Source organism: Ursus maritimus, unplaced genomic scaffold, assembly GCF_017311325.1.
Source record: "Ursus maritimus isolate PB19 unplaced genomic scaffold, ASM1731132v1 scaffold_22, whole genome shotgun sequence".
In the NCBI taxonomy this organism is placed as follows: domain Eukaryota; kingdom Metazoa; phylum Chordata; class Mammalia; order Carnivora; family Ursidae; genus Ursus; species Ursus maritimus.
In genome coordinates, this window is record NW_024424675.1 from 25,536,755 (window position 1) to 25,562,245 (window position 25,491).

Sequence of the window (25,491 nt, forward strand, 5' to 3'; positions counted from 1 at the left end):
AACTCTGGGTCCTCATTCTCAGAAATACTGTTCCTAAGTAGCCTGGCAGGTTTATTTTCAAAGGCAAACAATAAAACTGGGAGTAACTTCAGAGCATCTGGTGTCATTTAAAAAGTACCATGCATGGCTGTACATTCCTTCTTCATGATTGACAGGGTGTACAAAGAAAGTCCAGGGCGTTATTTTTGTGTGAAGTAGTAGCTGGGGCTTCAGGTCTTACCTGGAAGGGCAAAAATCCTAGGAAGGGGGAAGCAAAGACTTGTGATCTTCATGCAAAAAGAGGTCCATACTGTGGCTTGTACACTCCAGTTAACAGATTTCAGACTGCAGTAAACCTGGAAGTTAACAATGACTCTCATTTCCCCTGAAGCAGTTATGATTTCAGAGGTGTGTCTGGCATCTTGGATTCCTGGTACAGGCTTGGTACCCTGCTGACAGTGGACCTAGGCTGCCTTGATACTCGTTGTTGCCTGTCCTTCTCCACTGGATAGGAGGGGTGTTGGTGATTGGTGGAGAGGGAGAGCTGAGGAAGGATACTTGTAGCCCCTTGGGAGCAGAGGTTTATGTTCTGTAGGATCACTCCATGCTTTCATATATATGGCCTATTCCATTTGTGCAGGAAGGCTTCAGTCAGGTGTGTGTGGAGGGGTACCAGATATGGGAGTTGCTGGTGAGTTAAGCTCTGCTTTCCTGCTGATCTGGTTCAGTGTTTTTCAGCTGGGGGCTGGGAAGGTACTGTTGATTATATCGTGGGATGATTCTTCTTTATCCCAATCATGTGTGATTGTTCCAAGCATTATAGGATGTTAGGCATCCTTGGATTCAGTGAACTAAATGCCAGTAGTATCTGTCAGTCATTGTGGCAGTTAGGTCACATTTCTGCCCATCTCTGAACCAAATGTGGGTAGCCACCTGTCTGTTTATTTCCAAACGCCCCCTAGAGGGCACTGCCTTCCCAGCTAGGAACTCTGGTAACTTACTTGAGAAGCCCACTGTTTTTTTCCTTCCCTCCCTCCCTTTTTTCCTTCTTTTCATTTAATGATCAAAGGTAGTAGTGGAAGTTCTGGGTAGTAAAGAAGAGTTAAAAGGTGAAATTTATCTCGAGTAGTGGCTTTTAAACTTAATAAAATGTATATCCCACAATAAGAAATATATTTTATATTACTCACATATATAAAACTGAAACTAAAATTTCACAGAACACCTACTATTATTTAGAATGGTATGTTATGATATTTTTTATTGTTTTCCTTTTTCTACAATAGATTATGCTGTGCTCGCTTCGGCAGCACATAAACTAGAATTGGAACGATACAGAGAAGGTTAGCATGGCTCTTACACAAGGATGACGTGCAAATTCGTAGAGCATTACAATTGATTATGATCCAGTAGATTAATTTAATGATCCTCTATTGGGTCAGAACTCCAACAGTGAATGATGCTGGGAGACTGAAGTGCTGACATAGTTTTATGTGCACATATGTGTAGGCAGGGCTTTCAGCAGATTCTCAAAGCAAAGGAGTCTGTGGCTCAAAAAAGGATTAGAATCCCTGTTCTTTAATAACAAAGATTTCTCCTTGAAATGGTGAAAATAAAAGATTTTAGAAGAATTTTTAAAAACTTAATTATTAATGGCTTATATGTAGATGACTTTGATTCCTGCCCCCTTGACCCATTGTCATTGCATTTTTTAAAAGATTTTATTCATTAGAGAGAGAGAACAAGCAGGGGGAGGGGCAGAGGGAGAGGGACAAGCAGACTCGATGCTGGACTCGATCCCAGGACCCCAGGATCATGACCAGAGCCGAAATCAGACACTTAACCGGCTGAGCCATCCAGGTGTCCCCATCATTGCATTTTTGCAACTGAAAGCTATTGCATGCCAGGATTATCATGCTTGCTTATTGGGTTATTTTTAGTAACTCACATTTGAAGAGTACTTTGCTGCCAACAAAGTACTTTATTTGAATTAATCTACTTAATCTTTATCAAACTCATTGGCTAATAGCAGACAGATGGTTAGGCCAGTTTTGCAGAGGAGGGAATGGGAATGAGTCTGGCTGAGTGACTCGTTATAGCTGTAATGCTAATCAGTGGCTGAATTGAAATGCAGTCAGGTCTTCTGACTCCAAGTCCAGTCTCACTCACTGTGAGTGTTCACAGCAGGAGCTTAGCTACAGGTGGTCTCCTCAGAGACCATGGATTTATGTTCCCTTTTGCTTGGTTAGTGGTGGCTCGTGGCCAGGTGGCCCAAGCCATCTCCCATCTTCCTCTTGGGAGAGTGGGAGTTGAGACACCCTGCAGTGGTCCCAGTTGCTCCAAAGCCCTTTCTATGTTTGCCCTCCCAACAGAAGCAGGGGGCATCCTGATCTGCAGCTGTGGTGTCAGCCTTGGAAACAGCACTCAGGGGAGGGGAGATCTCATTCGAAACACATCCATGTCACTGAAGCTAAGAGCAAAGAGGAAGTCCCAAGCTATAGAACTTTGAATGGGGCGGTGGAGAAGCCCTTGCCCCTGCCCTTACCCCGGTCTGTGGAGGAGTCCTATATCACCAGCGAGCACTGCTATCAGAAGCCCCGCGCCTATTACCCTGCTGTGGAGCAGAAGCTGGTGGTGGAGACCCGGGGCTCTGCCCTCGACGATGCAGTCAACCCCCTCCGTGAGAATGGTGATGATTCTCTCTCTCCACGCCTGGGCTGGCCGCTAGACCAAGACAGGAGTAGGGGGGCCAGTGACTCCAAATCTAGCTCCCTAAAGGTATGTGGCTCACTTGTACTTGTTCTTAATCTAGTGTTTGAGTGCTTGAGCCCCCCCTGTAGGGTTCTGTGGAAGACATTATAAAGTTGTACTTACTGTAAAATTGTATTTAAATTTGCTTATCATAGGTGTTTTTTGGTGGGTTAAAATGGATGCAAAGTCAGGAGAGCCTGATTAAACCCGAGATCATGGTTATAGGAAATGCCTACAAAATGACAGTCATTGGGGTTGGGCGGTGGGGAGGTGGGAAGAAGTGAGGGGAAAAGTGTTGATTGGCACTTGATAAATGGAAGTTAGGTTTTTTTCTTTAACAGGGTTTATGTTATAATTGCACCTAGCTGCTAATTCCTAGCATGAGCAAAGAATGAATCAAGTGTTTTGTTAGGCATAAGATTTTCAATACAATTCTATGATAGCTTTACTTTGACTTTTAACTTTGCAGCCCTGACATAAGAACAGTCCCTTTTGTCAGGATATTTGCTGGTTTCCTCAGCTTTCCCAAGAACAACTCTCAATTTTTTGTTATTCTAATTATTCTCTTCTAGAGCCTCTTTGTGTCATTTTCCTGCCAATGTTGTCATCTTTAACTGTTCACTGGTGTCATTCTGTCCTGTCCTCAGTTGGTCAGTGAGGCTTTGTGTAACTGGAGAGTTTCTCCACCCTTGTCATCTTTCCTTTCAATCTTTACCCTGTGGTTGGCGTCGCCAGCATTAGATATGTTACTGCATATTGCTGAGTGGGACGTCCTAGATTATAAGCCCCTCATGGGTGGGCATTGTGCCTTTGCCAGTGTCTGAACGGTGCTGGTCAAGGTTGGTCTTGGATATAGAGCCGGTTTCAAGTCTGGGCTTAGCCACTTACTGTGGATTGCTGAGCAGGTCACTTCACCTCCTTAGATGTGTCTTTTCACCTCCCTGTGGGAGGGGCTAGTGCCCATGCCCTCTAGTTATTGTGCATCGTGTCTGTGAAGAGCTGTCAGCACAGAGCTTTGCACAGTCAGCTCTAATATTAGCTTGACTATATTTCATTTCAAATGAATGAAGGAAGGAAGGAAAGGTTGAGATCCAAACTGTAGAAGAGGGTTGTGATCCTACAAACTAGGCAGATTCCTAGAGTTATCTGCCACATATTAAAAATTCTGAAAATACTGGGCCTAAACAAGTCAGCTAGGGTTGAAAATATCTTTCATTCATGGAAAGCTGACCAGAGGCCAACACGGTGTTTTATAACCTTATCCCGTTTCATCCTCATGAACCTGTAAGATAGGTTTTACTACTTGCATCAGAGGCTCAGAGAGGAAAAATAACTAATCCAGGCTCACACGTTCAGCAAGACAAGGAGCGTGGACTTGAGACTAGTTTGTCTTATCCCTGCTAAGTAACATACTAACCCCTGTCTGTGCCCATCCTACTCTGTTCTGATCTCAGGGCTCTAGAAGCCATTCTGCGAGGCCTGTTTCAGGCCTGGGGCTTGCGCCAGTCACTGGGAAGCAGCTGTGAGGCCTGTGCTGCCCTGAGTGTTTGTGATTGCTACCCCAGGCATACTTCTGCCTGGTGTCCAAGACAGGAAGAGAAGGAGGTAGAGGTTTGGAATATTCAAACAGCATCTGATTTTTCAGGTGGTTGCAAACACTGGCTGTTTGGAGAAGGGACTGGGACTGTCTCCACTCAGTAACTTAAATGCCATTGCATTCCTAGGTGAGGGAATATGTCTCCAAAAAGGTCCTGCCTGAGGAAGCGCCCACTCGGAAGCTGCTGGACAGAGGTGGAGAGGGGCTGCTGAGCTCCCAGCACCAGTGGCAGTTTAACCTGCTGACCCATGTGGAATCTCTTCAGGACGAAGTCACACATAGGATGGACTCCATTGAGAAGGAGCTGGATGGTAGGGCTCCTTCTCTGGCTCTCCACAGATAGCTGTGTTCTTGCTTCCTTTCTTTTCAGTCTCATCCATCCCCATCCTCCCTCTAGATGGTCAGGCTTTACTTTTAGTATTTATCGGGCACTTCTAAGGTCTGTGTGATGTCAGGAGTCCTCCCTCACTTACCTAGTGCCTTCTGCAAAGCAGAGTGCAAAAGAATAACTAGACTCTGCCTGCAGGCATTGTGCGACCTAGCAACTTTGCTAACCAAGTTCTGTGGGGAACTTCAACTTTGACTTAACAGAGGTTTTTGGATGTCTTCAAGGACTAATCTGAAGAAACCTTTTATTTTGGCCTTTCTTTTTATTTTTTTTTAAAGATTTTATTTATTTATTTGACAGAGACAGACAGCCAGCGAGAGAGGGAACACAAGCAGGGGGAGTGGGAGAGGAAGAAGCAGGCTCCTAGCGGAGGAGCCTGATGTGGGGCTCGATCCCATAACGCCGGGATCACTCCCTGAGCCGAAGGCAGACGCTTAACCGCTGTGCCACCCAGGCGCCCCTATTTTGGCCTTTCTTAAAATCTAAACCGAAGGCCTCTCCTCTTTATCAGCAGACGTTTAAGAACTTGACTGAGTCATTTGGGTAACCCTGGGTATTTCTCATGATAAACATGCTCGAGTTCAGTCTCTTTTGATCCCTAGGAAGTTGCCAGTTTGATTTTTGAAGACAGAATTCCTTCTTGATTTTTCACTTATTTCTTAATTTTTTGTTTTCATTCTTAAAATGAAGCCAAATTGAAAAGTAAATATTCTGTTTGAGGATTCTGAGTATAGTCAGGCTACCATTACTGTAATTGGGGATATGAAGCTACTTGCATGAAATAACTCGGAAAGATGCCACACATTACACAAACTAGAGTCATGAGGTGTGGCCAGGGCAAGTGTATGACCGAGGCCCTGCCGAAGGTGAAGTGTGGCAGGGGAAATGATAACAGGAAGGCTTCCTGGAATCCCTGGGTCTGAAGCCGAGCCTTGAGGAAAGTGAGGTTTTCTGAGGGGGAGGGTGTGACTCAGTAGGTGATAAAAGGACTGGCTTGACTGGGAAAGGGTTGTCCTGATGGAGAAAAGTAAGAGAAGGACCTCCAATGCCCTCATGCTTCTGTCCTGCCTTTGAAGCAAACCTGAGGAACTAGGAACGGGAGACTAATTCAGGGTCCATTCTGAGGGCACTTCTGGAAGGGGGAGTGTTTCTGTTTCTTTTACTCCTAAAAGGTTTCCTTGGGCTCCTTAGAATGGTAACTGATTCCACTGTCTGAAAACCCTGCTATATTTGCTAGCTGAAAGAGGATTGAATGCCAGACTGGAAATTAGGGATTTTGAGAGAATGGCAGTAGGAGTGGCTCTGGGTCCCTGAGAGTAGGCTTAGCACTATGGAAACAGAGAGAATGTTCTGTTGTTGCCAGAGGAGCCTGCCCTTAAGGGAGACATCAGTGTTTCCCTACCTCTTACTGACTTGCCACTCCCAGTCAGTCTCATGGCCAGTGTGCTGAGGAGGATAAGTCTGGGCTCCCTTCTCTGGCCTTCCTGAGGGCCTCTTGTGTGTCCTGCTGATCTGGCATCACGTACTCTGTTCATGTTCTGATACTCCAGGCCCTGAAGTATGAAAATCAATTATAAATCTTAAAGATTTTATTCAGATAAACAGTCTTTTCCATTGTATTTAATTAAGATTTATCGGAATCCCATTTTACTTCAACTATAGTAGGGAGGGAACTCTTGAGTTCATCCAAATACCATTTAGAAAAACTGAGCTTTTATAAGAATTTGGATATAGTATTCCTTTTAAGAAATAGTCTAGTAAACTATTCTATTGACTGATTTATATTTTAAAAGTTATTGCTTTAATATTAACCATAATTTAATATTTTATGTAGTTGTATAAACAGTTGTAAAACTAAAAAAGATTAAAAAAAATTTTTTTTTAATTTTATTTATTTGTCAGAGAGAGAGCTCACAAGCAGAGGGAGTAGCAGGCAGAGGGAGAAGCAGGCTCCCCATTGAGCAGGGAGTCTGATGTGGAACTCGATCCCAGGACCCCAAGATCATGACCTAAGCCAAAGGCAGACACTCAGCCATCTGAGCCACCTAGGTGCCCAAGACAAAAGATTTTTAATGACCATGAAAATATTGAATCTTTTAGCGTTAGAAATACTATTTTAAGAAAAAAATGTTACTTTACTGAGCATTGGCCTCTATCTAGATGGTCTGGGAAAGTATATGAAATGGAACTTTACCTTTGTGACCTTCTGCCTTGCTTATGATCATTATACTGCTGAGAAGCTGTTGAGCTTCCTTAAAAAAGAAACTTGGGGTAGTGGTCCAGCACATGGTATGGAGAGAAGGCTGGCCTGCTGGATGCTGGGGTCCAGAGGAGATGCTCTTGGCTCTTACAGTTTAGGGTTGTCTTCAGTCCTGGAGATCTAGAGAGAAGGCTTCCACCTTAGGGGCTCCAAACACTCCTCTTAACCAAGTTCAGAGACTGCCGAGTGGCCTAGACTCTTCTGTCTGCACACTGGTGCTCTTTTTCCCTGTGCATGCCTCCTGGGTCACCACAGTGTTGGGAGGTGTCTTTGGTGTCTTTGGAACCAGATCTGAAGTAGTTACAATGACCATAAGAGGGGCCTCTCAGCAATTGTAGGATCATCTTGTCAAGGACAGATGGACTGACATATTGTCTATCTTTTGGAAATGACCCAGCCAGTCCTAACTGCCTTTTTTTTTTTTTTTTAAGATTTTTATTATTTATTTGAGAGAAAGAGAGAGCATGAGTGGTAGGGCAGGGCAGAGGGAGAAGTAGACTCCCCACTGAGCAGGGAGCCAGACTCGAGGCTTGATCCCAGGACCCTTGGATCATGACCTGAGCCAAAGGCAGATGCTTAACCTACTGAGCCACTCGGGTACCCCTGACTGCATCTTTTCTACACTCATCCAGATGGGCTCTTCCAGCATTGATTTCGGGCCTTTTCTCCATTTATTCTTGTGCCCTTTTGCTGAGCAGTCTCCTGTCTCCTTCTAGTTTTTTTTTCCCTTAAAGAGTAATTGATGTATTGAAACTGGTCACTGAGGAGTTTATCTTGCTCAGCCTGTCACACTAGTCACTCTCCCGTGACTTTGATCCTTTACTCTTGGCTTTCAAGTTCAGGTCTGAGAAGGCAGTCTGATTTTTCTTATTTTCAAGTCCTTGTACTCGTTGGGATGAGGAGGAAGGGCTGTTTCTCCTTCTTGGAACCCCCAAGTACCAACATGAAACCAGAGGGAGGTAGGTGAGTTCTGTGGAGCCTGAGCAGTCAGTAGGGCACTTTGCTAGGCCATTCCCACATTTTCTCACTGCCTCTGTTGAGTGCCTACTATGTTTCAGGCACAATTGAGTATTAGGGATATAAGGGTAATAAGCAAGGCAGACTTGGCCTCTGCCCTCATGGAACTTGATCTTGAGGTAGAGACAGGTATTAATTAGATTATCCCTTTATATATAATTATAAGCCATGGTCAGTACTCCAAAGGAGGAAAGCATGTGATCACATAGCACCCTTAATTTAACACAGCAACCAGATTCAGGCTGTAGAGTTGGGGAGGGCTTCTCTGGAAAGTAACTTACAGGGAACAAAGGATTTTGAAAGGTGGGAAGGAAGGTGGAGGGCTGGATCTGGGGAGGGAAAAGGATTATGTGTGAGGCTATAAGCTCTTTGAGGAACAGGCACTGGGTGGGTTTTCCTCTTTCTGCACCTTCAGCTCAGGGGTCCAGAAGGTGCTCAGTACAGGTTGGTTTATGAACTAGAAAGGCTACAGGCAGAGTGGGGTGAGCACAGTCCTCCCTGAAGGGGCTGGCTCTTGTCAAAAGATGCAGGGTGCCAAAATGGCCTCTCTCCAAATGCCAGAGCTTCAGGGAGTGGCTTAGGGAAGAAAAGACACCTTCTCTAGAGAAATCCCTGCTCTCAGAGACAAGGCAGTTTTTTAAGATACTGAGCCAATATAATCAAGGATGTTAGTACCTGGACATCTTACATTAAATACTTAGAAAATAAAGTCAGAGTATTTGGTGATACTGATGATAGGAATATGAAACAAATCAGAGTTAATAGTGATAAAAATAGACCTTTTCAAGTCCCTTTAGATTCTCATTTTTCTTAATATGAGGCTAAAACACTAGGCTCTCTGATTTCCAACAAGGGAAAACCTTATGAAGACTGGGGAGTGGGCGCCTGGGTGGCTCAGTTGGTTAACTGCCTTCGGCTCAGGTCATAATCCCGGAGTCCTGGGATCAAGTCTCGTATTGGGCTTCCTGCTCAGCTGGGAGTCTGCTTCTCCCTCTACCAATGCTCCTCCTCCTTCCTTTTGCGCTCTCTCGCTCTCTCTCTCTCTCTCTCAAATAAATAAATAAAAATCTTAAAAAAAAAAAAGGAAAAGAATAAAAAAAAGACTGGGGAGTAACACTGAGGAAGGTGGGTTCTTCAAAGCCTTCTAGACTGTAGAGCTGCACTAATACAGTAGTCACTAGTTACATGTGACTTTTTTTTTTCTTCTTTTTTTTAAGAGAGAGAGAGAGCAAAAGCAGGGGGAGCTGTCTTCAGAGGGAGAGGGAGAAGCAGGCTCCCCATGGAGCAGGGAGCCCAATGTGTGGCCTGATCCCAGGACCCCAGGATCATGACCCGAGCTGAAGGCAGACGCTTAACCGACTGAGCCACCCAGGCGCTCCTGTGTGTGGCTCTTTAATGAATTAAAATTGCATAAAATTTGAATTCAGTTCCTTAGTCATACATAGGTATGTTTTAAGTGCTCAATTAGCTACATGTGGTTAGTGGCTACTGTATAGACAACACCAACATAGACCATTTCCACTGCAGAAAGGTTCTGTTGGACTGTGTTCCCGTAAAGCATTTGAGCCTTGTCCTAGGGGTAATACTTCGTAGAGATGGTGATGAGTCAGTGTCACCTGAGTGGCTCTTCCTCCTTGCCCCTTGTGGGGATAGATGGGAGAACATGCTGAAATTCTCGGTGATGTTCTCACAGATGAAGTGTTAGGAGCTCACTGTGTCTTCTCTCTCTTCTGCCTACAGTGTTGGAGAGCTGGCTGGACTACACTGGGGAATTGGAGCCCCCGGAGCCACTGGCCAGGCTTCCGCAGCTCAAGCATTGCATCAAGCAGCTGCTGATGGACCTGGGCAAGGTGCAGCAGATTGCACTTTGCTGCTCAACATGAAACTGGGCACCCAGAACTAGTGGGGGCACAATCCTGGGGCACCTGCAGGAGGAGCTTTGCATATTTAAATAAATAAACCTAGCATGCCGAATGCACGTGACACCGACTGACTTCAGGGATCTGGGCAGGGGGTGTGATGGACACTGGACAAAGGGGCCATTTTGGCTGCTGGAGGGCAGGGCACTCTGATCTTGAAGCCTACCAGGAAGGTAGCAAATAGACTCTTGGGATTCCCTTCTTCTGTGCACATCGTTGGAGAGTGAGTCTTTTTGCACAAACTTCACTTGAAATCGTGCCACTGATAAATGGAATGAGAGCCAAAAAAGTTTAGTCGGAAACAGTTGTAAATTCAACTTGCGGCTTATTTAATTGACTTTTTTGTCAGGGTGGGGCACATGCCAAGCCTTCTTGTTTCTGCCTGGCATGGATTTAGGCAGCAGGCATCATTTTCATTTTTCCAGCTTCGTGAGAATGTCGTGACTTAACATTCTGTGGAGGTTGGGAAGGAGCAGAGGCCTTGGCTGCCCTGCCTTCTCCTTAGGACTCTTCACTTTTCTCACCCACCTGTCTTGCATGACTTCATGGTACCGGGGACAAGTTTTGTATGCTTTTACCCCAGAGTTGGCTGGGTTGTGTCTTTTGTAGCAGAACCCATGCAGCCTGTGGAGGAACTAGAATCTCACTGTAATAAGAATCTAGGAGGAATTCCAAACTGAAGCAGGCAGGGTCTGGAACCCAAAGGACAGCGTTTTCTACCCACTTCTTAATATCGACAGCTTCCCGGTTCTATTTAATGTCCAAAAAAATGTTTCCCCAAATTTTGAACTCTTTCACTGTAAAGATTTGTTACAAAGAACGTGGTTTGGAGAATTACCTTATTTTATATTGTTGTAAACAAACTTCAGATTCTACATCTGCCGCGTTTCTCCTTCCCAGAAGGGTGTATGTTCAGTAGTTGGCATTTTCAGAATTGTTTTAATATACTTTAACACTTTAGATTTCCTGTTTGTATTATTTTGTGAGGTCAAGGTGATTATGCTGCTTAAGGTCCAGGTACAATTTGTACCTTTTAAGACATTTGTTCTTCTTGCAGGTTACGGTTCCATGTGTAATTGCTATATTTTTTCATTTTTCTTTGCTAGACAAAGTTAAAGAAAATGTTCCCATGCTTTGAGGAGTGACCTGTTTTACCATTTAGTTTTCTTATCACTAAAGGCAAAAATCAAAGCACAGTTGTCCCATTAACACTCACAAGGTAATTATGGGTTTATGAATCTGTAATGTTATATGCTGCAAATATTTACTATGTAAACGTGAAGTAGCCAATATCTCTATAGCAATGACAGTATCTCCAGCGACCTTTGGAATGATTAGGCCTTGAAGGCACACAGGTCATTGTGGTTTTTGAAGGCCTCTGTACCAAAATCTGTTTCAGGGAATGCTCTGTCCAGTGATTTCTTCACCATTTGATATAAAATGAATTTAGAACCAGTTGACCTGCTGTAGCTTATCCATCAGAGGGAAAACATGTGGCTGTGACACCTGTAGTAAAGCTGACGTGATTCCTCTCCAAGAGGCTCTTTCCCATTGCTAACTTTGGCATTTCTGGTGTGGGAAGAGATGTCCAAGGAGTGTGCATGGCATCTATGTTTTGTGGTTTATCAGACAGCCACATTATAAGAATTGTGTGTTTGCCTGAAAAGGGATGAAACAGGATGATTTTCTGTAGCTACAACTGTGAGGTATGATGACTATTATTAGATTACTGATTTTTCTTTTCTCAAATACATTTGAGCATCACATCTGGGGAAGCTACAACTTTAAGGGAGTCAATGTCATGTGTTTCTCAAAGGTGGAAGCAGAAACTGAATTACCCTAATTCTGCCAAGTGGCCATTATTGGGCTTATTGTTTATAAAGGAAATAATCCCGTTTTACTCATTGCGACTTTTGTCCTTAGGGAAGCAGGGATGACTCCCAAATTCTGATAACCTCAGTGTGCTTCTCTAATTTAAAGCCATGTTGAGGGGCTCCACCCTCAATTCCTGGGTCAAGCTGAATTAACCCCAAGTTGGAGCACTGGAAACTGTTATTTGCAAAGATTACTGTTACCGTTTAGAAATATGTACACTACCTAAGTTTTCTTTTGAGAGAAACTATCCACCTATAAAAAATTGCCTTGACAAAAACAGTTCTGGTTTGACTAATCATTTTGTTTCTTTAAATGATGAGTGTTATGCAAGGTGGACCCTTGATGAGCCAACATTGCACTGTGGATACATATCTATGTTTACGCGCTATTAGAACAGAAGGCGCTGTATATAGAAATGTTGCTTTGAAGCAATATTTGCAAAACATGCAAACTTCTGTATCTGTATTTGGAAAAAATAAAACAGGTTTTTGTTGCTATGTTTCAATCATGTTACAACGTTCTGTACCCTATTTTTAGTATGCATTACATGTTTTTCTATAAACATCTTTTAGAGGAAAACTTTTACTTTGTAAACATATATCTTCTGCAGGGACGCAGATGCAAAATCAAGATCCTAAATCCCAAGAAAGTATGCAAAATAATTTTGAATTCATCTAAGGGTCTATTCGAATGTAAAATGTCCCACACGGTCCTCGTGCTTTGTGGTGTGAGCTGCAGGATTATTGTATTTCAGTTGTTGAGAGCAATGAAGTGAAGATAGGTCTGGCCTTCCTCATATTAAGAGATGGCACCCATTGCAATTAGGACCCTTCTGAGACCAATCCAAATTGCCTGTGGACCCCAATTAGTTCCTTCCTGGGTGGGCAGAGGACTTAAGGAAAAGTAGGCGTTAAGATTTCATAACAGAGCTTCCCTACTACTTGCCAAATTCCTTCTTGTCTTTCTAAACAATTATGCTGATTAAAAAAGTAGAGGTAGTTGGAAAGAATTAAAGTGAGTGTGGCTCTAGCAATGTAATCCATTAGTTCACGCCAGTTCTACTTAAATCTTAGGAGCCTAAAATACGACAAGATAAGGTGAGCTCTCTGTAAGGAACTGTACTAAAACACTTCCTAAAGTAGCCCAATGGCTTGGGTCTTTTGGGAAGCCTGTGCCCAAAGGGCAGGTTGGTTGAACAAGTTAATGGCCCAGTTGGTATAGAGGTAGCCAGTTAGGTAAGCACTTATCGAGTCAGCTATTTGCCTGCCACAACCACTATCCACTACCTTTTTAGGTGGGAAAGCAAATTCATAATCTAGTGAGAGGTAGGGGCGAATACGGAAACCAGGCTGCTAAAACCCTCTTCACGGAGACTCCAACCAAACAAAGGAATCCCAAGTGGGGTCCTGTGGAGCGAGGAGAAAAATTTCCCAGATGCGGAGGCCCAAGCCTAGCCAACACGTTAATGATCCCACAAAAGCCAATAAATGCCAAGTGAATAGGGAACAAAGGCTTTATTTTCATGGGCTCCCAACTTGGTTTCGCCACCAGCCAAAAAAGAGGTTGGAAGGAGATAGGCTCGGGAAAATAAACCTAGTAAAGGACGAACGAAAGGGACATATCAGACGACTGGAGCTGCCAAAAACTCATTTTTCACCAACGCGGAATGGAGAGACAGGCTCAGGCCTCCAGACCTGATCGTGGCCCCAGTCCAGAGAACGCCCGAGTCCGGCCGCCCGCAGCTCCACAGCTCAGCCCGTGATGCGCACATCGGTGCGGCGGCGAAGCCGCCGGGCCCGCGCCGCCTCAGGCAGGATGGCGAGCAGCTGCTCCTGCACCAGCATCTCCACGATCTGCTCCTTCGTGCGGATGTCGGGGCGCAGCCACTGGCGGGAGAGCTCCCGCAGCTGCCGGAACGCCTCCCGCGGGCCTGCGGCGTCCTGGTAGCGGAACTGCCGGAAACGCTGGCGGAAGGTCTCCGGGCCGGGTCGGGATCCGCCAGGGTGTGGAGGGGAGCGCGGAGCGGCTTCGGCAAGCGGGGGGGAGCCCAGGGCTGTGGGAGGCAGCTCGAAGGCCGCGGAGGCCGCCGCAGGAGGCGTAGGAATCGCTTCGGGGACCGCGGCGTTGAGACTGGAGGATTCGGGGGAAGGCGGTGGGGCCTCGGGAGTCGACGAGGAGCCCGCAGAGTTACGCTGTGGGCCTGAGCTCAGGCAGGCTCCTTCCTCCTTCTCTGGCTGCAGCGCGAGGCCCCCGGCAGCAGCCAAGCTCGGCTCAGTGGCCGCCATGACTCCAAGCTCAGGACGTCACTCTTTGTCCCGCAGCTGTGGGCTCAGCACTGCGTCTGCGCGGGGGCGGGCTGAAAGAGAGAGTCGTTTGGCGCGTAAGGGCCGAGCCCACGAGGCCTCCAGGGAGACGAATGGGGGCGGGTCGACAGCTGCCCGAACTCAACCTCACCCGCAAAGCGCCTGAGAGTGCCGGAAGCGGAAGTCCCCACTAGCTTCTATGATGAGCTCGGCGCCAGAGCGCCTGGAAGCCGAGTTCCGACTCCCGGGAGCGGCGCCCCCTCGCTTTAGCCGTTTGCGTCAAGAGCCGGCTGCGACTGAGGGGAGGAGGCGGACCTATCTAAACGTGCGCTGGGCTTCTCTTCGTGATGTCGCCTACGGGCACCAGTTCGAGGAATCGGAGTCGGAGTCAGAATCGGAGTCCGAGGAGGAGGGGGAGGAAGAGGAGGAAGAGGTGTTGGAGGAGGAGGAGCCGGAGGAGGAGCCCGGAGGGGTCTTTACCCACTGTGAGCTCTTCCGCCCGAAGGTGATCTAAGTCTCCTGCGGTGCGCGTCTCCTTGCCCCTTACCAGACCCTGACTAGGATGATGGAGAACCCCGGTTTCGCTGGGACTGGCGCCCGGCCGGTGGCGGGAGCGGGGCGGCGGGACGGAGGTCGGCACTAGGGGAGGCTAAGGGAAGTCCTCTTTCAGTCCTCTTTCACTGCGAGGGCAGTGGCGCTCGCCTTGTTGCGAGGATGACAAAATATAACGTGTGAGGATCCCCAACACACATAGTAAGACTCGCCCCTTCCATGACAAAGTATATGCTCAAGAACTGTGTGCCATTATATTTTGCGTGTCCTTTGAAACCAAGGGACAGGTGCCTCTGTGAGTTCTGCTTTTAAACATTAAGAGTAGACTGTAAATACATGCCTTCCCCCATATAGTGGCCGCTAGCTGCATGGGCTTACTGAGCTCTTGAAATGTGGCTAGTCGGAATTGGAATATGCTGTAATGTAAAAAACTCCCAAGATTTAGTACAAAAAAAGTAAAATATCTCAGTATTTTTATATTGATTACATGTTAGATGGATAATATTTTGCATATGTTGGGTCAAATAAAGTGTATTATTAAAATTAACCTGTGTTATTTTACTTTTTAAATGTGGCGACTAGACAAAGTTAAGTTGTATGTATGGCTTGCATTGTATTTATGTTAAGAAGCCCTGTACTTTGGTTTTGGAATCAGGCTACCTTGGTGGAATCCCCATTTCAGGGTTTATTTGCCTTAGGCCAGACTTGTTGAGAGGATTAAATCAGTAAAGCCTTTTGAAAGAAAGGGCTTTTTATATGTTTGCTATTGCCTTTATTAGGTAAATTGCTATCTCTCAGCTGCAGTTTTTTTAATCTGTAAAATGTGGAGGTAATACAACTTACCTCATAGAAGTTATGAGAATTCATCAAGATGATGCAGGTAAAAGCACGTAGCTTTGATAACCCTTCAGTGATAAATTCTGTTTGTCAGCTGACTCACAGTTATAGCGAAACTAAGACCCAGAGGGAGACAGGGGCCCCATATGAAAGGTTTTGTCTGAGCTCTGCGCAGGAGTGGGTCTGTTTAACAACTTGCAATATACCAGCAGCGCTGATACAAAACTTGCCTCCCCCGCAGGGTGTGTTCTCTTGGATAGATAGAAGTGGATCCTCACAGAACATTTTTCACAGCTTGAAAACCTTGAAAGTCATTGCAATGGGTCTTGAATATTTTTTAGTTATTGACACAAAATTGGGAGATTTCACATGCAAATCTGGATTTCCAGCTTTTCTTGAAAAAGTAGATGAGCTGACCACATTGGACCCACCCACACTGCTGCCAATCGACAATTAGCTGGAGCTGAGTAGTTTCCTTTTAGACAAGATGCTCTGTCCCAGATGGCATCAACCCCCCCCCCACACTCCCTTTTGTCTCTGAAACAGAATGCTGTTTATGTTTACTATTGCTCTCAGGTGGTTGTTTTCCTTAGAGCTGATGTTTTTCTTTATTTTCAGAAGTGGGAAAACAGGGGTCTAGAGTTTGTTATACCTACTAGCTTCAAACCTTTACTTCCTCTGCCTCGCCTCTTGGCATTTTGATTCATTTTGATTCTGAGTGAACCAACTGTCCTATTCCCTGGGTTAGGTAACAGGCAGTCAAAAACCTGGGTTTAAGGGAACACATCAAACCTTGCTGCAAGGATGAAGGGTCATGGAAGGCTTAACTGGGGAAGAGAACTTCGAGCTGATACTCAAGAAGAAAAAGGGTAGATTTAGGGGTGTTCCAGGTAGAAGGCATTGCCTGTGCCAAGGCACAGAGTGAATGGGACCAAAACTTTGTGGAAATTGCAGACTACACAGGGGGAGTGGCCAGGGTCTGGCAAAGGGATGAAAGCCGAGGTTGAAAGGTCATTTGGAGGTTAAATCGTAGACTGCCTAGAATTCCACGTTGAAAAATTGAATCCTTGTTCTGTTGGGGAAGAGAATGAACTCTTGTGGTCCATGGAATCACAGAATGTTAGATCTCTAGTCCATTTCTTGAATCCCTATTCGAATCATGGAATATTAGAAATGGAGAGATCTTGGAGATCTATTAGAATAGTGGAATGTTAGAATGGAAGGGACAATTGACATTAAATCCAAAAATTAGATGCAGTTATTCTAAACTCTATGGGTGAGCAAACCCCCAGAATCTGGAAAAAAAAAAAAAAAAGTTAACATACCTCTTCTGGAATTATCCTACATACTTACGCATATAATTTCAGGTGATTTCCAGGTATCCTTGAACCCACCCACAGGACCCAGGTTAAGTTTAAAATATATTTATATGTATTCCATTCTCCTGAATTTTGCAGGTTAAGAAGTCAGCACACCAAGAGGAAATGGATTGGTCCAAACTAAAAAACCTAGTAAGTGGTTCCATGAGGTCAGAATTCTTTTGACTTGTAGTCTGATGTTCTTATCATATTAGGACTTTTCATTAGCACTAGGTTGGGAGCTCACTTGGGAAGGGATCATAAATCATGCATCTCCTATCACTTAGCTTCCAACACAAGGCCTGATTCCCAGTTGGACTCTCAGTAAATGTCGAATCAAGGAAAAGAGGACAGGTAGTGGGTTTCATCTGTGAAGGGGAGCTCTAATATGATTCCCATACTCCTTCAGAGATGGTGTCTTTTGATGGCATACTGTTGGGGGTTGTGGTATAGAAGACTGGATACTTTTTTTTTTTTAAGGCTTTTTATTTGGGATTAATTATGGCTTCATAGAAAGTTGTAAAAATAGTATAGAGAGGTCTTATGCACACTTCACCTAGTTTTCCCCAGTGGTGACATCTTGCACAATCATAGTATAATGTCAACACCAGGAAATTGATGATGATACAATCCACAGAGTTTATTCAGATTTTACCAGTTTCATAAGCCCTTATTTGTGTATGTGTATAGGCCTATGTGATTTTTTTATGTGTAGGTTCATGCAACTGTTCCACAATCAATACCTAGAAATGTTTGATGAGCACTAAGATCCTGTAACTGAAATAAAGTAAGTTTGATCCTTGGTGAATCACAGATAGAAACTATACCACGTGGAGTGCTCTCACAAAGTAAACCGTATTTGCAGCAAATAAGGAGATCACGGGTAATAACTTCCAAAGCCATGACTCTCTGAACAAGGGTGAATGGATTCCTTTTATTTAGGGTTAGGATGGATATTTAGATAGGAGGGCCTTGTCATCATATGAAGAGGTGGGCATAATGTCGTGCATGCACCTTAAGGAAACATGCCTATACATGCATTGTGTATTATGTAAATGAGGTTTGTGCTCCTCCTTGAGTGGAGATTTTAGTACTATAATGAGGTAAAGGTAACGGTCACTCCATGGCTCATCTGCGCATTCATGAGTCAGGGGTTGAGTTCAAACTGATCTGGGTGGTCTGGGCCAGCTGCAGCATTTTGTCCAAGCAGTCCTAATTGCTTGAGGGTTTTCAGTTTCCATCACAGGATGCTCTGTCTGTTGGGTCTTTTGCCTGAGTTAAAGAGATAAGCTGGAAAGAAGAGCTTAAGGAAAAATGTGGGACAGAGGTTGGTGATTAGAAGCAGGTAGGCAGCAAAGGTCAGGTCTTGGGGTCTAGTTCTGACAGTCCCTCATGCTACCACTTTATAATTACACCCATTCCTCTCCCCTACCACCCATCTCTAGCCGCAGGCATCCGCTAATCTGTTCTCCATCTCTATAATTTTGTCATTTCAAAAATGTTACAGAGATGGAATCATACAGTGTGTAACTATTTGGGACTGGCTTTTTTCACTCAGAATAATTCCCTGGAGATTCATCTAGGTTGGTTTTTTTTTTTTTTTTTTTTTTTATTTATTTATTTATTTATTTATTTATTTATTTTTTAAAGCCTTTTGCACTCTTTTTTTTTTTTTAAGATTTTATTTATTTATTTGAGAGAGGGAGAGAGAGCACAAGCAGGGGGAGCGGCAGAGGGAGGGGGAGAAGCAGACTCCCTGCCGAGCAGGGAGCCCCATGCAGGGCTCTATCCCAGGACCCTGGGATCACGACCCGAGCCAAAGGCAGACACTTAACCAACTGAGCCACCCAGGCGCCCCATCTAGGTTGTTTTATATGTTTCATAGTTTGTTCATTTTTTATTGCTGAGTAATAAGCCATGGCGTGGATGTATCATGGTTTGCTTAGCCAGTCACTGGTTGAAGGACATTTGAGTTATTTCCAATTTGGGGCTATTCCAAGATGAAGCTGCTATGAATTCTTTTATCATATGGCCTTAGATAAGTTGGACTCTTTCTGAGCCTGGGGGTAGTTACTACCACACAGAATGGCTCTGAAGAGTCAAAGAGGAAATATATGTAAAGGAACTGGTACCAGGTCTGGCATTATTTAGATGTTCTTTAATTTCTTACATCAATGTTTTATTGTTTTCAGCCTATAGAATCTGCACATATTATATTTATACCTAAGTATTTCATGTTTTTAGTGCTACTATAAATGGTGTTATTTTAAAATTTTCAGTTTCTAATTGTTCAACAGTATATAAAAATACAATTGATTTTTGTCTAATGACTTGTATCCTGTGACTTCATTAAACCAGGAAACTCACCCCCACCGGGGCTGTTTTTTCATTTTAACTACCCGCCCCCCACACCAGTACACTTGCCATTATTTACTTGTAAGAGTCCCAAGTTGCGGGGCGCCTGGGTGGCTCAGTCCTTAAGCGTCTGCCTTTGGCTCAGGGCGTGATCCCGGGGTCCTGGGATCAAGCCCCGCATCAGGCTCCTCCGCTGGGAGCCTGCTGCTTCCTCTCCCACTCCCCCTGCTTGTGTTCCCTCTCTCACTGGGTGTCTCTCTCTGTCAAATAAATAAATAGAATCTTAAAAAAAAATAAAATAAAAGAGTCCCAAGTTGTGTGTTGCAATGGACGGGGGGAAACCCCTGTAATGGGGTTACTGCATCTTGGTTGCCACTGGAATTCATTATTCTGATGCTGAAATTACCCTATATTTGACCAGTAAGAACCCCTTCAGGCTGATATCAATGTCGTTTTGACACGTCTCCATCATTTTTTGAAATTTTCCATACTTTTCAGTACATCTTGTACCTTCCCTAACCCAGCTCTGGAATCAGCCATTTCTCCAAGAAACCCTTGTTCTTTTAGTGGAGAATGGTGTTGAGAAACCAAGATTTAGGCACTGGGTTTGTTCATTGCTGTTGGGATAATCGCTGCCCCTAGGCTCCCTCATGAACAGAGTGAGGAAAAGTACCGGGAAAGTTAGTAAAGGAAACCTTAGCTAAAGTTGGACTTAGGAAGGCTTTTAGGGGGAGCTCTTCTGCAACCACTTGTGGCCACTTACCCCAAACAGGAGGAGAGGTACCTTGCATCTCCAACAGGAAGGCGTTACTACTTCACTACTCTGGCGAAAGGAAGATATTCTTTTGGCCCAGCAACAAGCGCAGCCAATAGGAAGTGCTGTGGTTCAGCCAATGAGAAGCCATCATCCTGAACTCTTACTTTCCTCTAATGAACCTTCATGTTTCCTTTGCTAGTGACTTCCTTGTCCCACAGTCCTCTCTATGAAAGCCTTCCATTTTACGTAACTCTTCAGACTATCTCTGCTTGCTAGATGAGGTGTTGCATGATTTATGAATTATTTGATAAAGCCAATTAGATCTTCAAATTTATTCAGTTGAATTTTTGTTATTTTAACTATATATATATATGTTTATTTATAAATCCATTTCTATATCAGTCTCTATATATTGAAATCTATGTGTTCACACCAACACCTTCAACTCAAGTTCAACACCATGGGATTTATTCTAGTTTTTGCCCCTTCCATACATTTAATTCTCTTTCTCAACAGAGAGAAGCCTGGCTTTCATGATCGTCTTGGACCAATCCTCCTACTAGAGACTAGTAACTAATCTCCCATTGTTGCTTCCATCTCCCATCCTCCTTACCCTGCCCAGGGCTCCAGTGCTACCTGCTTGCCAACCATAGTCTCCTCCACCCCCAGGGAGATGCCCACCATGGCTGGTCCCACCTAATGGCTTCTAGACAATCATTTAAGAATGGAGGGGGAAGGGGAACATTCTTTTTTTTTTTTTTTAAAGAAAAATTGTGGTAAAATCTACAAAACAAAATTTACCATTTTAACCATCTTTAAGTGTATAGTTCAGTGGCATTAAGTACATTCACATTGTCATGTAACTGTCACTACCATCTGGTGCCGGCAAATTTTCATCTTCCCCAACTGAAACTCTGTACCCATTAAGTAATAACCCCCCATTCACCCCTCTTCCCAGCCCCCAGCAACCACCATTCTATTTTCTGTCTCTATGAATTTGACTCTTGTAGGAACCTCATACAAATGGAATCCTACAATATTTGTCCTTTTGTGTCTGGCTTGTTTCCAAGTTCCAATGTTTCCAAGTTTCATCAACATTATAGCATGTATCAGACTGTCCTTCCTTTTTAAGGCTAATTTTCCATTATATATATGTAGCACATTTTTCTTATTCATTTTTCAATGGATTGGGTTTTTCTGCCTTTTTTTTTTTTTTAAGATTTTATTTATTTATTCGACAGGATAGAGACAGCCAGCGAGAGAGGGAACACAAGCAGGGGGAGTGGGAGAGGAAGAAGCAGGCTCATAGTGGAGGAGCCTGATGTGGGGCTCGATCCCATAACGCCGGGATCACGCCCTGAGCCGAAGGCAGACGCTTAACCGCTGTGCCACCCAGGCGCCCCGGGTTTTTCTGCCTTTTGACTATGAACATAATACTGCTGTGAACATTGGTATACAGATACATTTTTGAGTCTCTGCTCTTAATTCTTCCGAGTATATACCCAGAAGTAGAATTGTTGGATCATATGGTAAAGCTATGTTTAATTTTTTGAGCAACTGCCATACTGTTTTCCACAGTGGCTCCACCATTTTACATTCCCACCAGCAATGCACTTGGGTTCCACTTTCTCCCCATTCTTGCCAGCAGTTGTTATTTTGCATTATTTTCTCAATGGGAGATGTTAAATAGAAAATTTTAAGGTAAGTTATGAGTAGGCAGGATATTCATATTTTCAACAGATTAGTAATCTTATTGTTTATTCTTACCACACACTACATGCATCATTCCAGGAGGCCAGCTGTGATCATGGTGAAGAGAAAGCAGGTTTAGCTAATGAGGTGGTTTGGATACAAGGGCCCCAGGGTGTTCCTTTTGTGTGTGTGTGTGTGCGTGTGTGCATGTGTGCGTGTGTGTGTGTGTGTGTGTATGTGTTTAAATCTTTTATTACAAAGTCTCAGAAGCTTGCTCTGGTTTCTCTACTGACTTTATTCATTTCTTTTGGTAACCTATTTTATTAAATGTGTTTGATATTGGGGTAAAGGCCTTTTATCCTTTGATAAGCTGCAGATAACTGGTCTAGGGTGCTTAATCTAGCTGGATTGCATTTGTAATTAACTCAGTTATTACTAATTATTGTTCCTGATAAACCAATGTAAATTTAGAAGCCTGAGTACTTTATAATCCTTTTGTCATTTTCTCCTTTCACTCCTATTCAACTGCAACCCTCCTAGTTTCTAGAACTCAATGAACCTGTTTTTATTGTGGTGCTCTACTATAGCTCTGTTGCTTATTGTACTGCGTTGATTTTGTTTAATTACTTAAAAATTGATGCATTTAGGGGCGCCTGGCTGGCTCAGTCAGTAGAGCATGTGACACATGACCTTGGGGCCATGAGTTCTGGCCCCACGTTGGGGCTAGAGTTTACTTAAATAAAAAAAATTTTAAAAATTGATGCATTCATTTTAACAGGTGAAGCTATATATGTCATATATATATATATGTGCCTAGTACAAATATATCTATATCTTATATAGATATATGTCAATATATATATCTATATAAGACATATATCTATATAAATAGACATATATTCATATATATCTATATCTATAGATATATATGTGCCTAGTACAAGATTCAGAAGTCCAAAAAGAGTAATTGTTATACTTCTCCTTTTTTCATCCTTTTCTATGTAGTTTTAATTATTATTGTTAGTTCCCTTTATATCTTTTTTTTTTTTAAAGATTTTATTTATTCATTTGACAGAGAGAGAGACAGCCAGTGAGAGAGGGAACACAAGCAGGGGGAGTGGGAGAGGAAGAAGCAGGCTTCCAGCGGAGGAGCCTGATGTGGGGCTCGATCCCATAACGCCAGGATCACGCCCTGAGCCGAAGGCAGACGCTTAATGACTGAGCCACTCAGGCGCCCCCCTTTATATCTTTAAATAGACTTTACATCTTTTTCTTGGTTTATCAGGCTTTAATGTGTCTTAAGATTTACAGCTATAGGGGAGCCTGGCTGGCTAAGTCAGCAAACCATGCAACTTTTGATCTTGGTGTTGTAGATTTGAGCCCCACGTTGGGTGTAGAGATTACTAAAAAATAATTTTTTTAAAGATTTTATTTATTTATTTGAGAGAGAGTGAGAGAGAGAGAAAGCGCGTGCACGAGTGGGGGAGAGGGGCAGAGGGAAGGGGAGAAGCAGACTCTCCCGCTGAGTGGGGAGCCGGACTTGGGGCTCAATCCCAGGACTCTGGGATCATGACCCGAACCTAAGGCAGACGCTTAACCGACTGAGCCATCCAGGCGCCCCACTTAAAAATAAAATCTTAAAAAAAAAAAAAAAGATTTATACCTCTAAAAGTTGAAGAAACCCATGTACTTAGTCCACTCTCTCTCCCTCTATGTTTCCATACCTGTTAGTTGTATTATTTCTTCATTCCTTTCTAAGTGTTCATTGATAACTCCCTAACTTGCTTTTTGCAATCCTGACCTCTGTATTCAGCAAGGCTAGCTTCCTTTTTGATGTTTCTGAAATGATCTTCAGTTCTGAGGTGGTTTTTTTGTTTAAAAAACTTCTTTCCTGAGCTCTGCCAATACCATCTCCTCCAGTTGCTTCATCATCTCTTTGAACTATTGGATCTTTGCTTTGAACTCTTGTTTTGAAATTTATTAAGCCCTTTGAGTTCTTTGTGGTTCCTGATTATCATCTGTTTCATGTTAATTTTTTTTTTTTTTCTGTGAGTGCCTTTCATCTGCCATTTGTTTTTCTTGTTCCCTCCCTCCCTCCCTCCCTCCCTCCCCCACTTTTCCGTAATATATGGGTCTGGTGCTATCTATGTTTTTAATTATAAATCCCCTTTGAATGAAGTGAGTTCTTTCTGGACCAGCTGTTTGTTGGAGGTGTGCATGGAGAAAGGACTAGAGTAGAATTCCAGGCTGGCAGGAAGTCTCTTAGGGTCATCAGCAAAGCTCCTTCTGACAAAGGTTTTGTGTGAACGAATTGGTTTAGTTCTTTCTTCCTCCTGGCAGATGGAGCTTGGCGACTGCAGGGCTGCAGGAATGGCAGTCTGCATGTTTCCCTGGCCAGCCCTCGTGCCCTGCTTCTCCTCGGTGCCAGTGGCACGGGAAGCTCTCAGAGCCCTGCCCTTCTGATCCCAGTGCTCCACAGAAGGTGCTGTTGGTTCTGCCTTCCAGTGTACCATCTTTTGGGAAGACTTTGGAACTCTGCTAGTTCTCCCTGAGACCTGTAGCCCACAGACCTGTAGTTAAAGCCAATAGAGAATGCCTTTAACCCTCTGACTTGCCATTTCTACACAGGCCAACAAGACAGCTTCCTACTCTAAGTACCTTCGCTGAGAGCTTTCTCTGGCCACTGGGTTGCTCACTCCAGAGAAACTGGCCCGTGAATGCCTCCAGCGGTAGCCCCTAATCAATGGGACAACTTCGAGGCCTGCTCTGTGCAGTCTTATTAAGGTCCCCACACATTGGAGCCCCAGTTGTCCCCAAGAGTGACCTGTTCATTAATGTGGCCCTCTCAAAAAAAGTTTTTAATTTTTAAAAAAAAGTTTGTTAAGTAATCTCTACACCCAATGTGGGGCTCGAACTCACCACCCCGAGATCAAGAGTCGCATGCTTTTCTGACTGAGCCAGCCAGATGCTCCAAAATGATTTCTTTTTTTCTTTAAAAAAAATTTTTTTTTCTTTTATTTGTAAGTAATCTCTACACCCAGATGGGCCTCAAACCCACAACCCTGAGATCAAGAGTCACATTCTTTACCAACTGAGCCAACCAGGTACCCGGATGATGTCTTTTTTTTTTTTAAGATTTATTTATTTATTTGAGAGAGTGAGAGAGCAGGGGGAGGGGAGGAGGAGCAGAGGGAGAGGGAGAGAGAAACCCAAGCAGACTCCACGCTGAGTGCGGAGCCGAGGTAGGGCTCGATCCCACAACCCTGAGATCACAACCTGAGCCAAAGCCAAGAGTCAGCCACTTAACTAACTGTGCCCGCCATACGGCCCCCAATGATGTTGTTTTTAAGTGTATTATTGAATTCTGTTTGCTTATATTTAAGATTTATTTATTTATTTATTTATTTATTTATTTAAAAGATTTTTAAAATTTATTTGACACAGAGAGAGACAGCCAGTGAGAGGGAACACAAGCAGGGGGAGTGGGAGAGGGAGAAGCAGGCTCCCAGGGGAGGAGCCTGATGCGGGGCTTGATCCCAGAATGCTGGGATCACGCCCTGAGCCGAAGGCAGACGCTTAACGACTGAGCCACCCAGGTGCCCCATATTTATGATTTTAAAAACAATATTTATAAGTGAGATGAATCTCTAGCTTTCTCTTTATGACCTGGTACTATTTTCTTTCTTGGTAATGGTGGAGGTGGTGAGAGAGCTCTTTTACAACCTCCTCTATTTCTTCTGTGAAAGTTAGTCCATTTAGATGGCTTATATCAGGGTCACTTGGATAAATTATGTTTTCCTAGATAATTGCCTGTAAAATCCTAATATTTAAGTGTTGACAACTAATTCAAA

The 25,491-nt window shown here is 43.9% G+C and overlaps 3 protein-coding genes and 1 non-coding gene across 5 annotated transcripts in view; 3 read left to right on the forward strand and 1 right to left on the reverse strand.

Annotated features, from left to right (window-relative positions):
• The window catches only part of PHF20 (PHD finger protein 20), a 145,213-nt gene extending 132,922 nt beyond the window's left edge, over positions 1-12,291 (forward strand). For both annotated transcript variants that reach the window (XM_040638250.1, XM_040638251.1), the window contains 3 exons: positions 2,352-2,757; positions 4,455-4,638; positions 9,733-12,291. In XM_040638250.1, coding sequence (XP_040494184.1) covers positions 2,352-2,757; positions 4,455-4,638; positions 9,733-9,875 — 733 coding nt within the window. In that variant the 3' untranslated portion in view covers positions 9,876-12,291. The remainder of the gene's footprint in view (positions 1-2,351; positions 2,758-4,454; positions 4,639-9,732) is intronic.
• LOC121104659 lies at positions 1,274-1,380 on the forward strand. The gene has a single exon (XR_005837009.1). It is a non-coding gene; the product is annotated as a U6 spliceosomal RNA (small nuclear RNA).
• A 994-nt stretch (positions 12,292-13,285) lies between the features above and the next one.
• On the reverse strand, positions 13,286-14,178 carry SCAND1 (SCAN domain containing 1). The gene has a single exon (XM_040638254.1). It carries the CDS (start codon positions 14,069-14,071, stop codon positions 13,538-13,540), a length of 534 nt encoding a protein of 177 aa, XP_040494188.1. The 5' UTR covers positions 14,072-14,178; the 3' UTR covers positions 13,286-13,537.
• Positions 14,179-14,287: 109 nt separating this feature from the next.
• Positions 14,288-25,491, forward strand: part of CNBD2 (cyclic nucleotide binding domain containing 2) — a 56,184-nt gene continuing 44,980 nt past the window's right edge. The window contains exons 1-2 of the mRNA XM_008698142.2: positions 14,288-14,594; positions 16,936-16,989. Of these exons, the coding sequence (XP_008696364.1) occupies positions 14,289-14,594; positions 16,936-16,989 (360 nt within the window). The 5' untranslated portion in view covers position 14,288. The remainder of the gene's footprint in view (positions 14,595-16,935; positions 16,990-25,491) is intronic.

Coding starts and splice junctions, on each gene's coding strand:
- SCAND1 (XM_040638254.1), bottom strand. CDS start 14,071: ATGGCGGCCACTGAGCCGAGCTTGGCTGCTGCCGGGGGCCTCGCGCTG.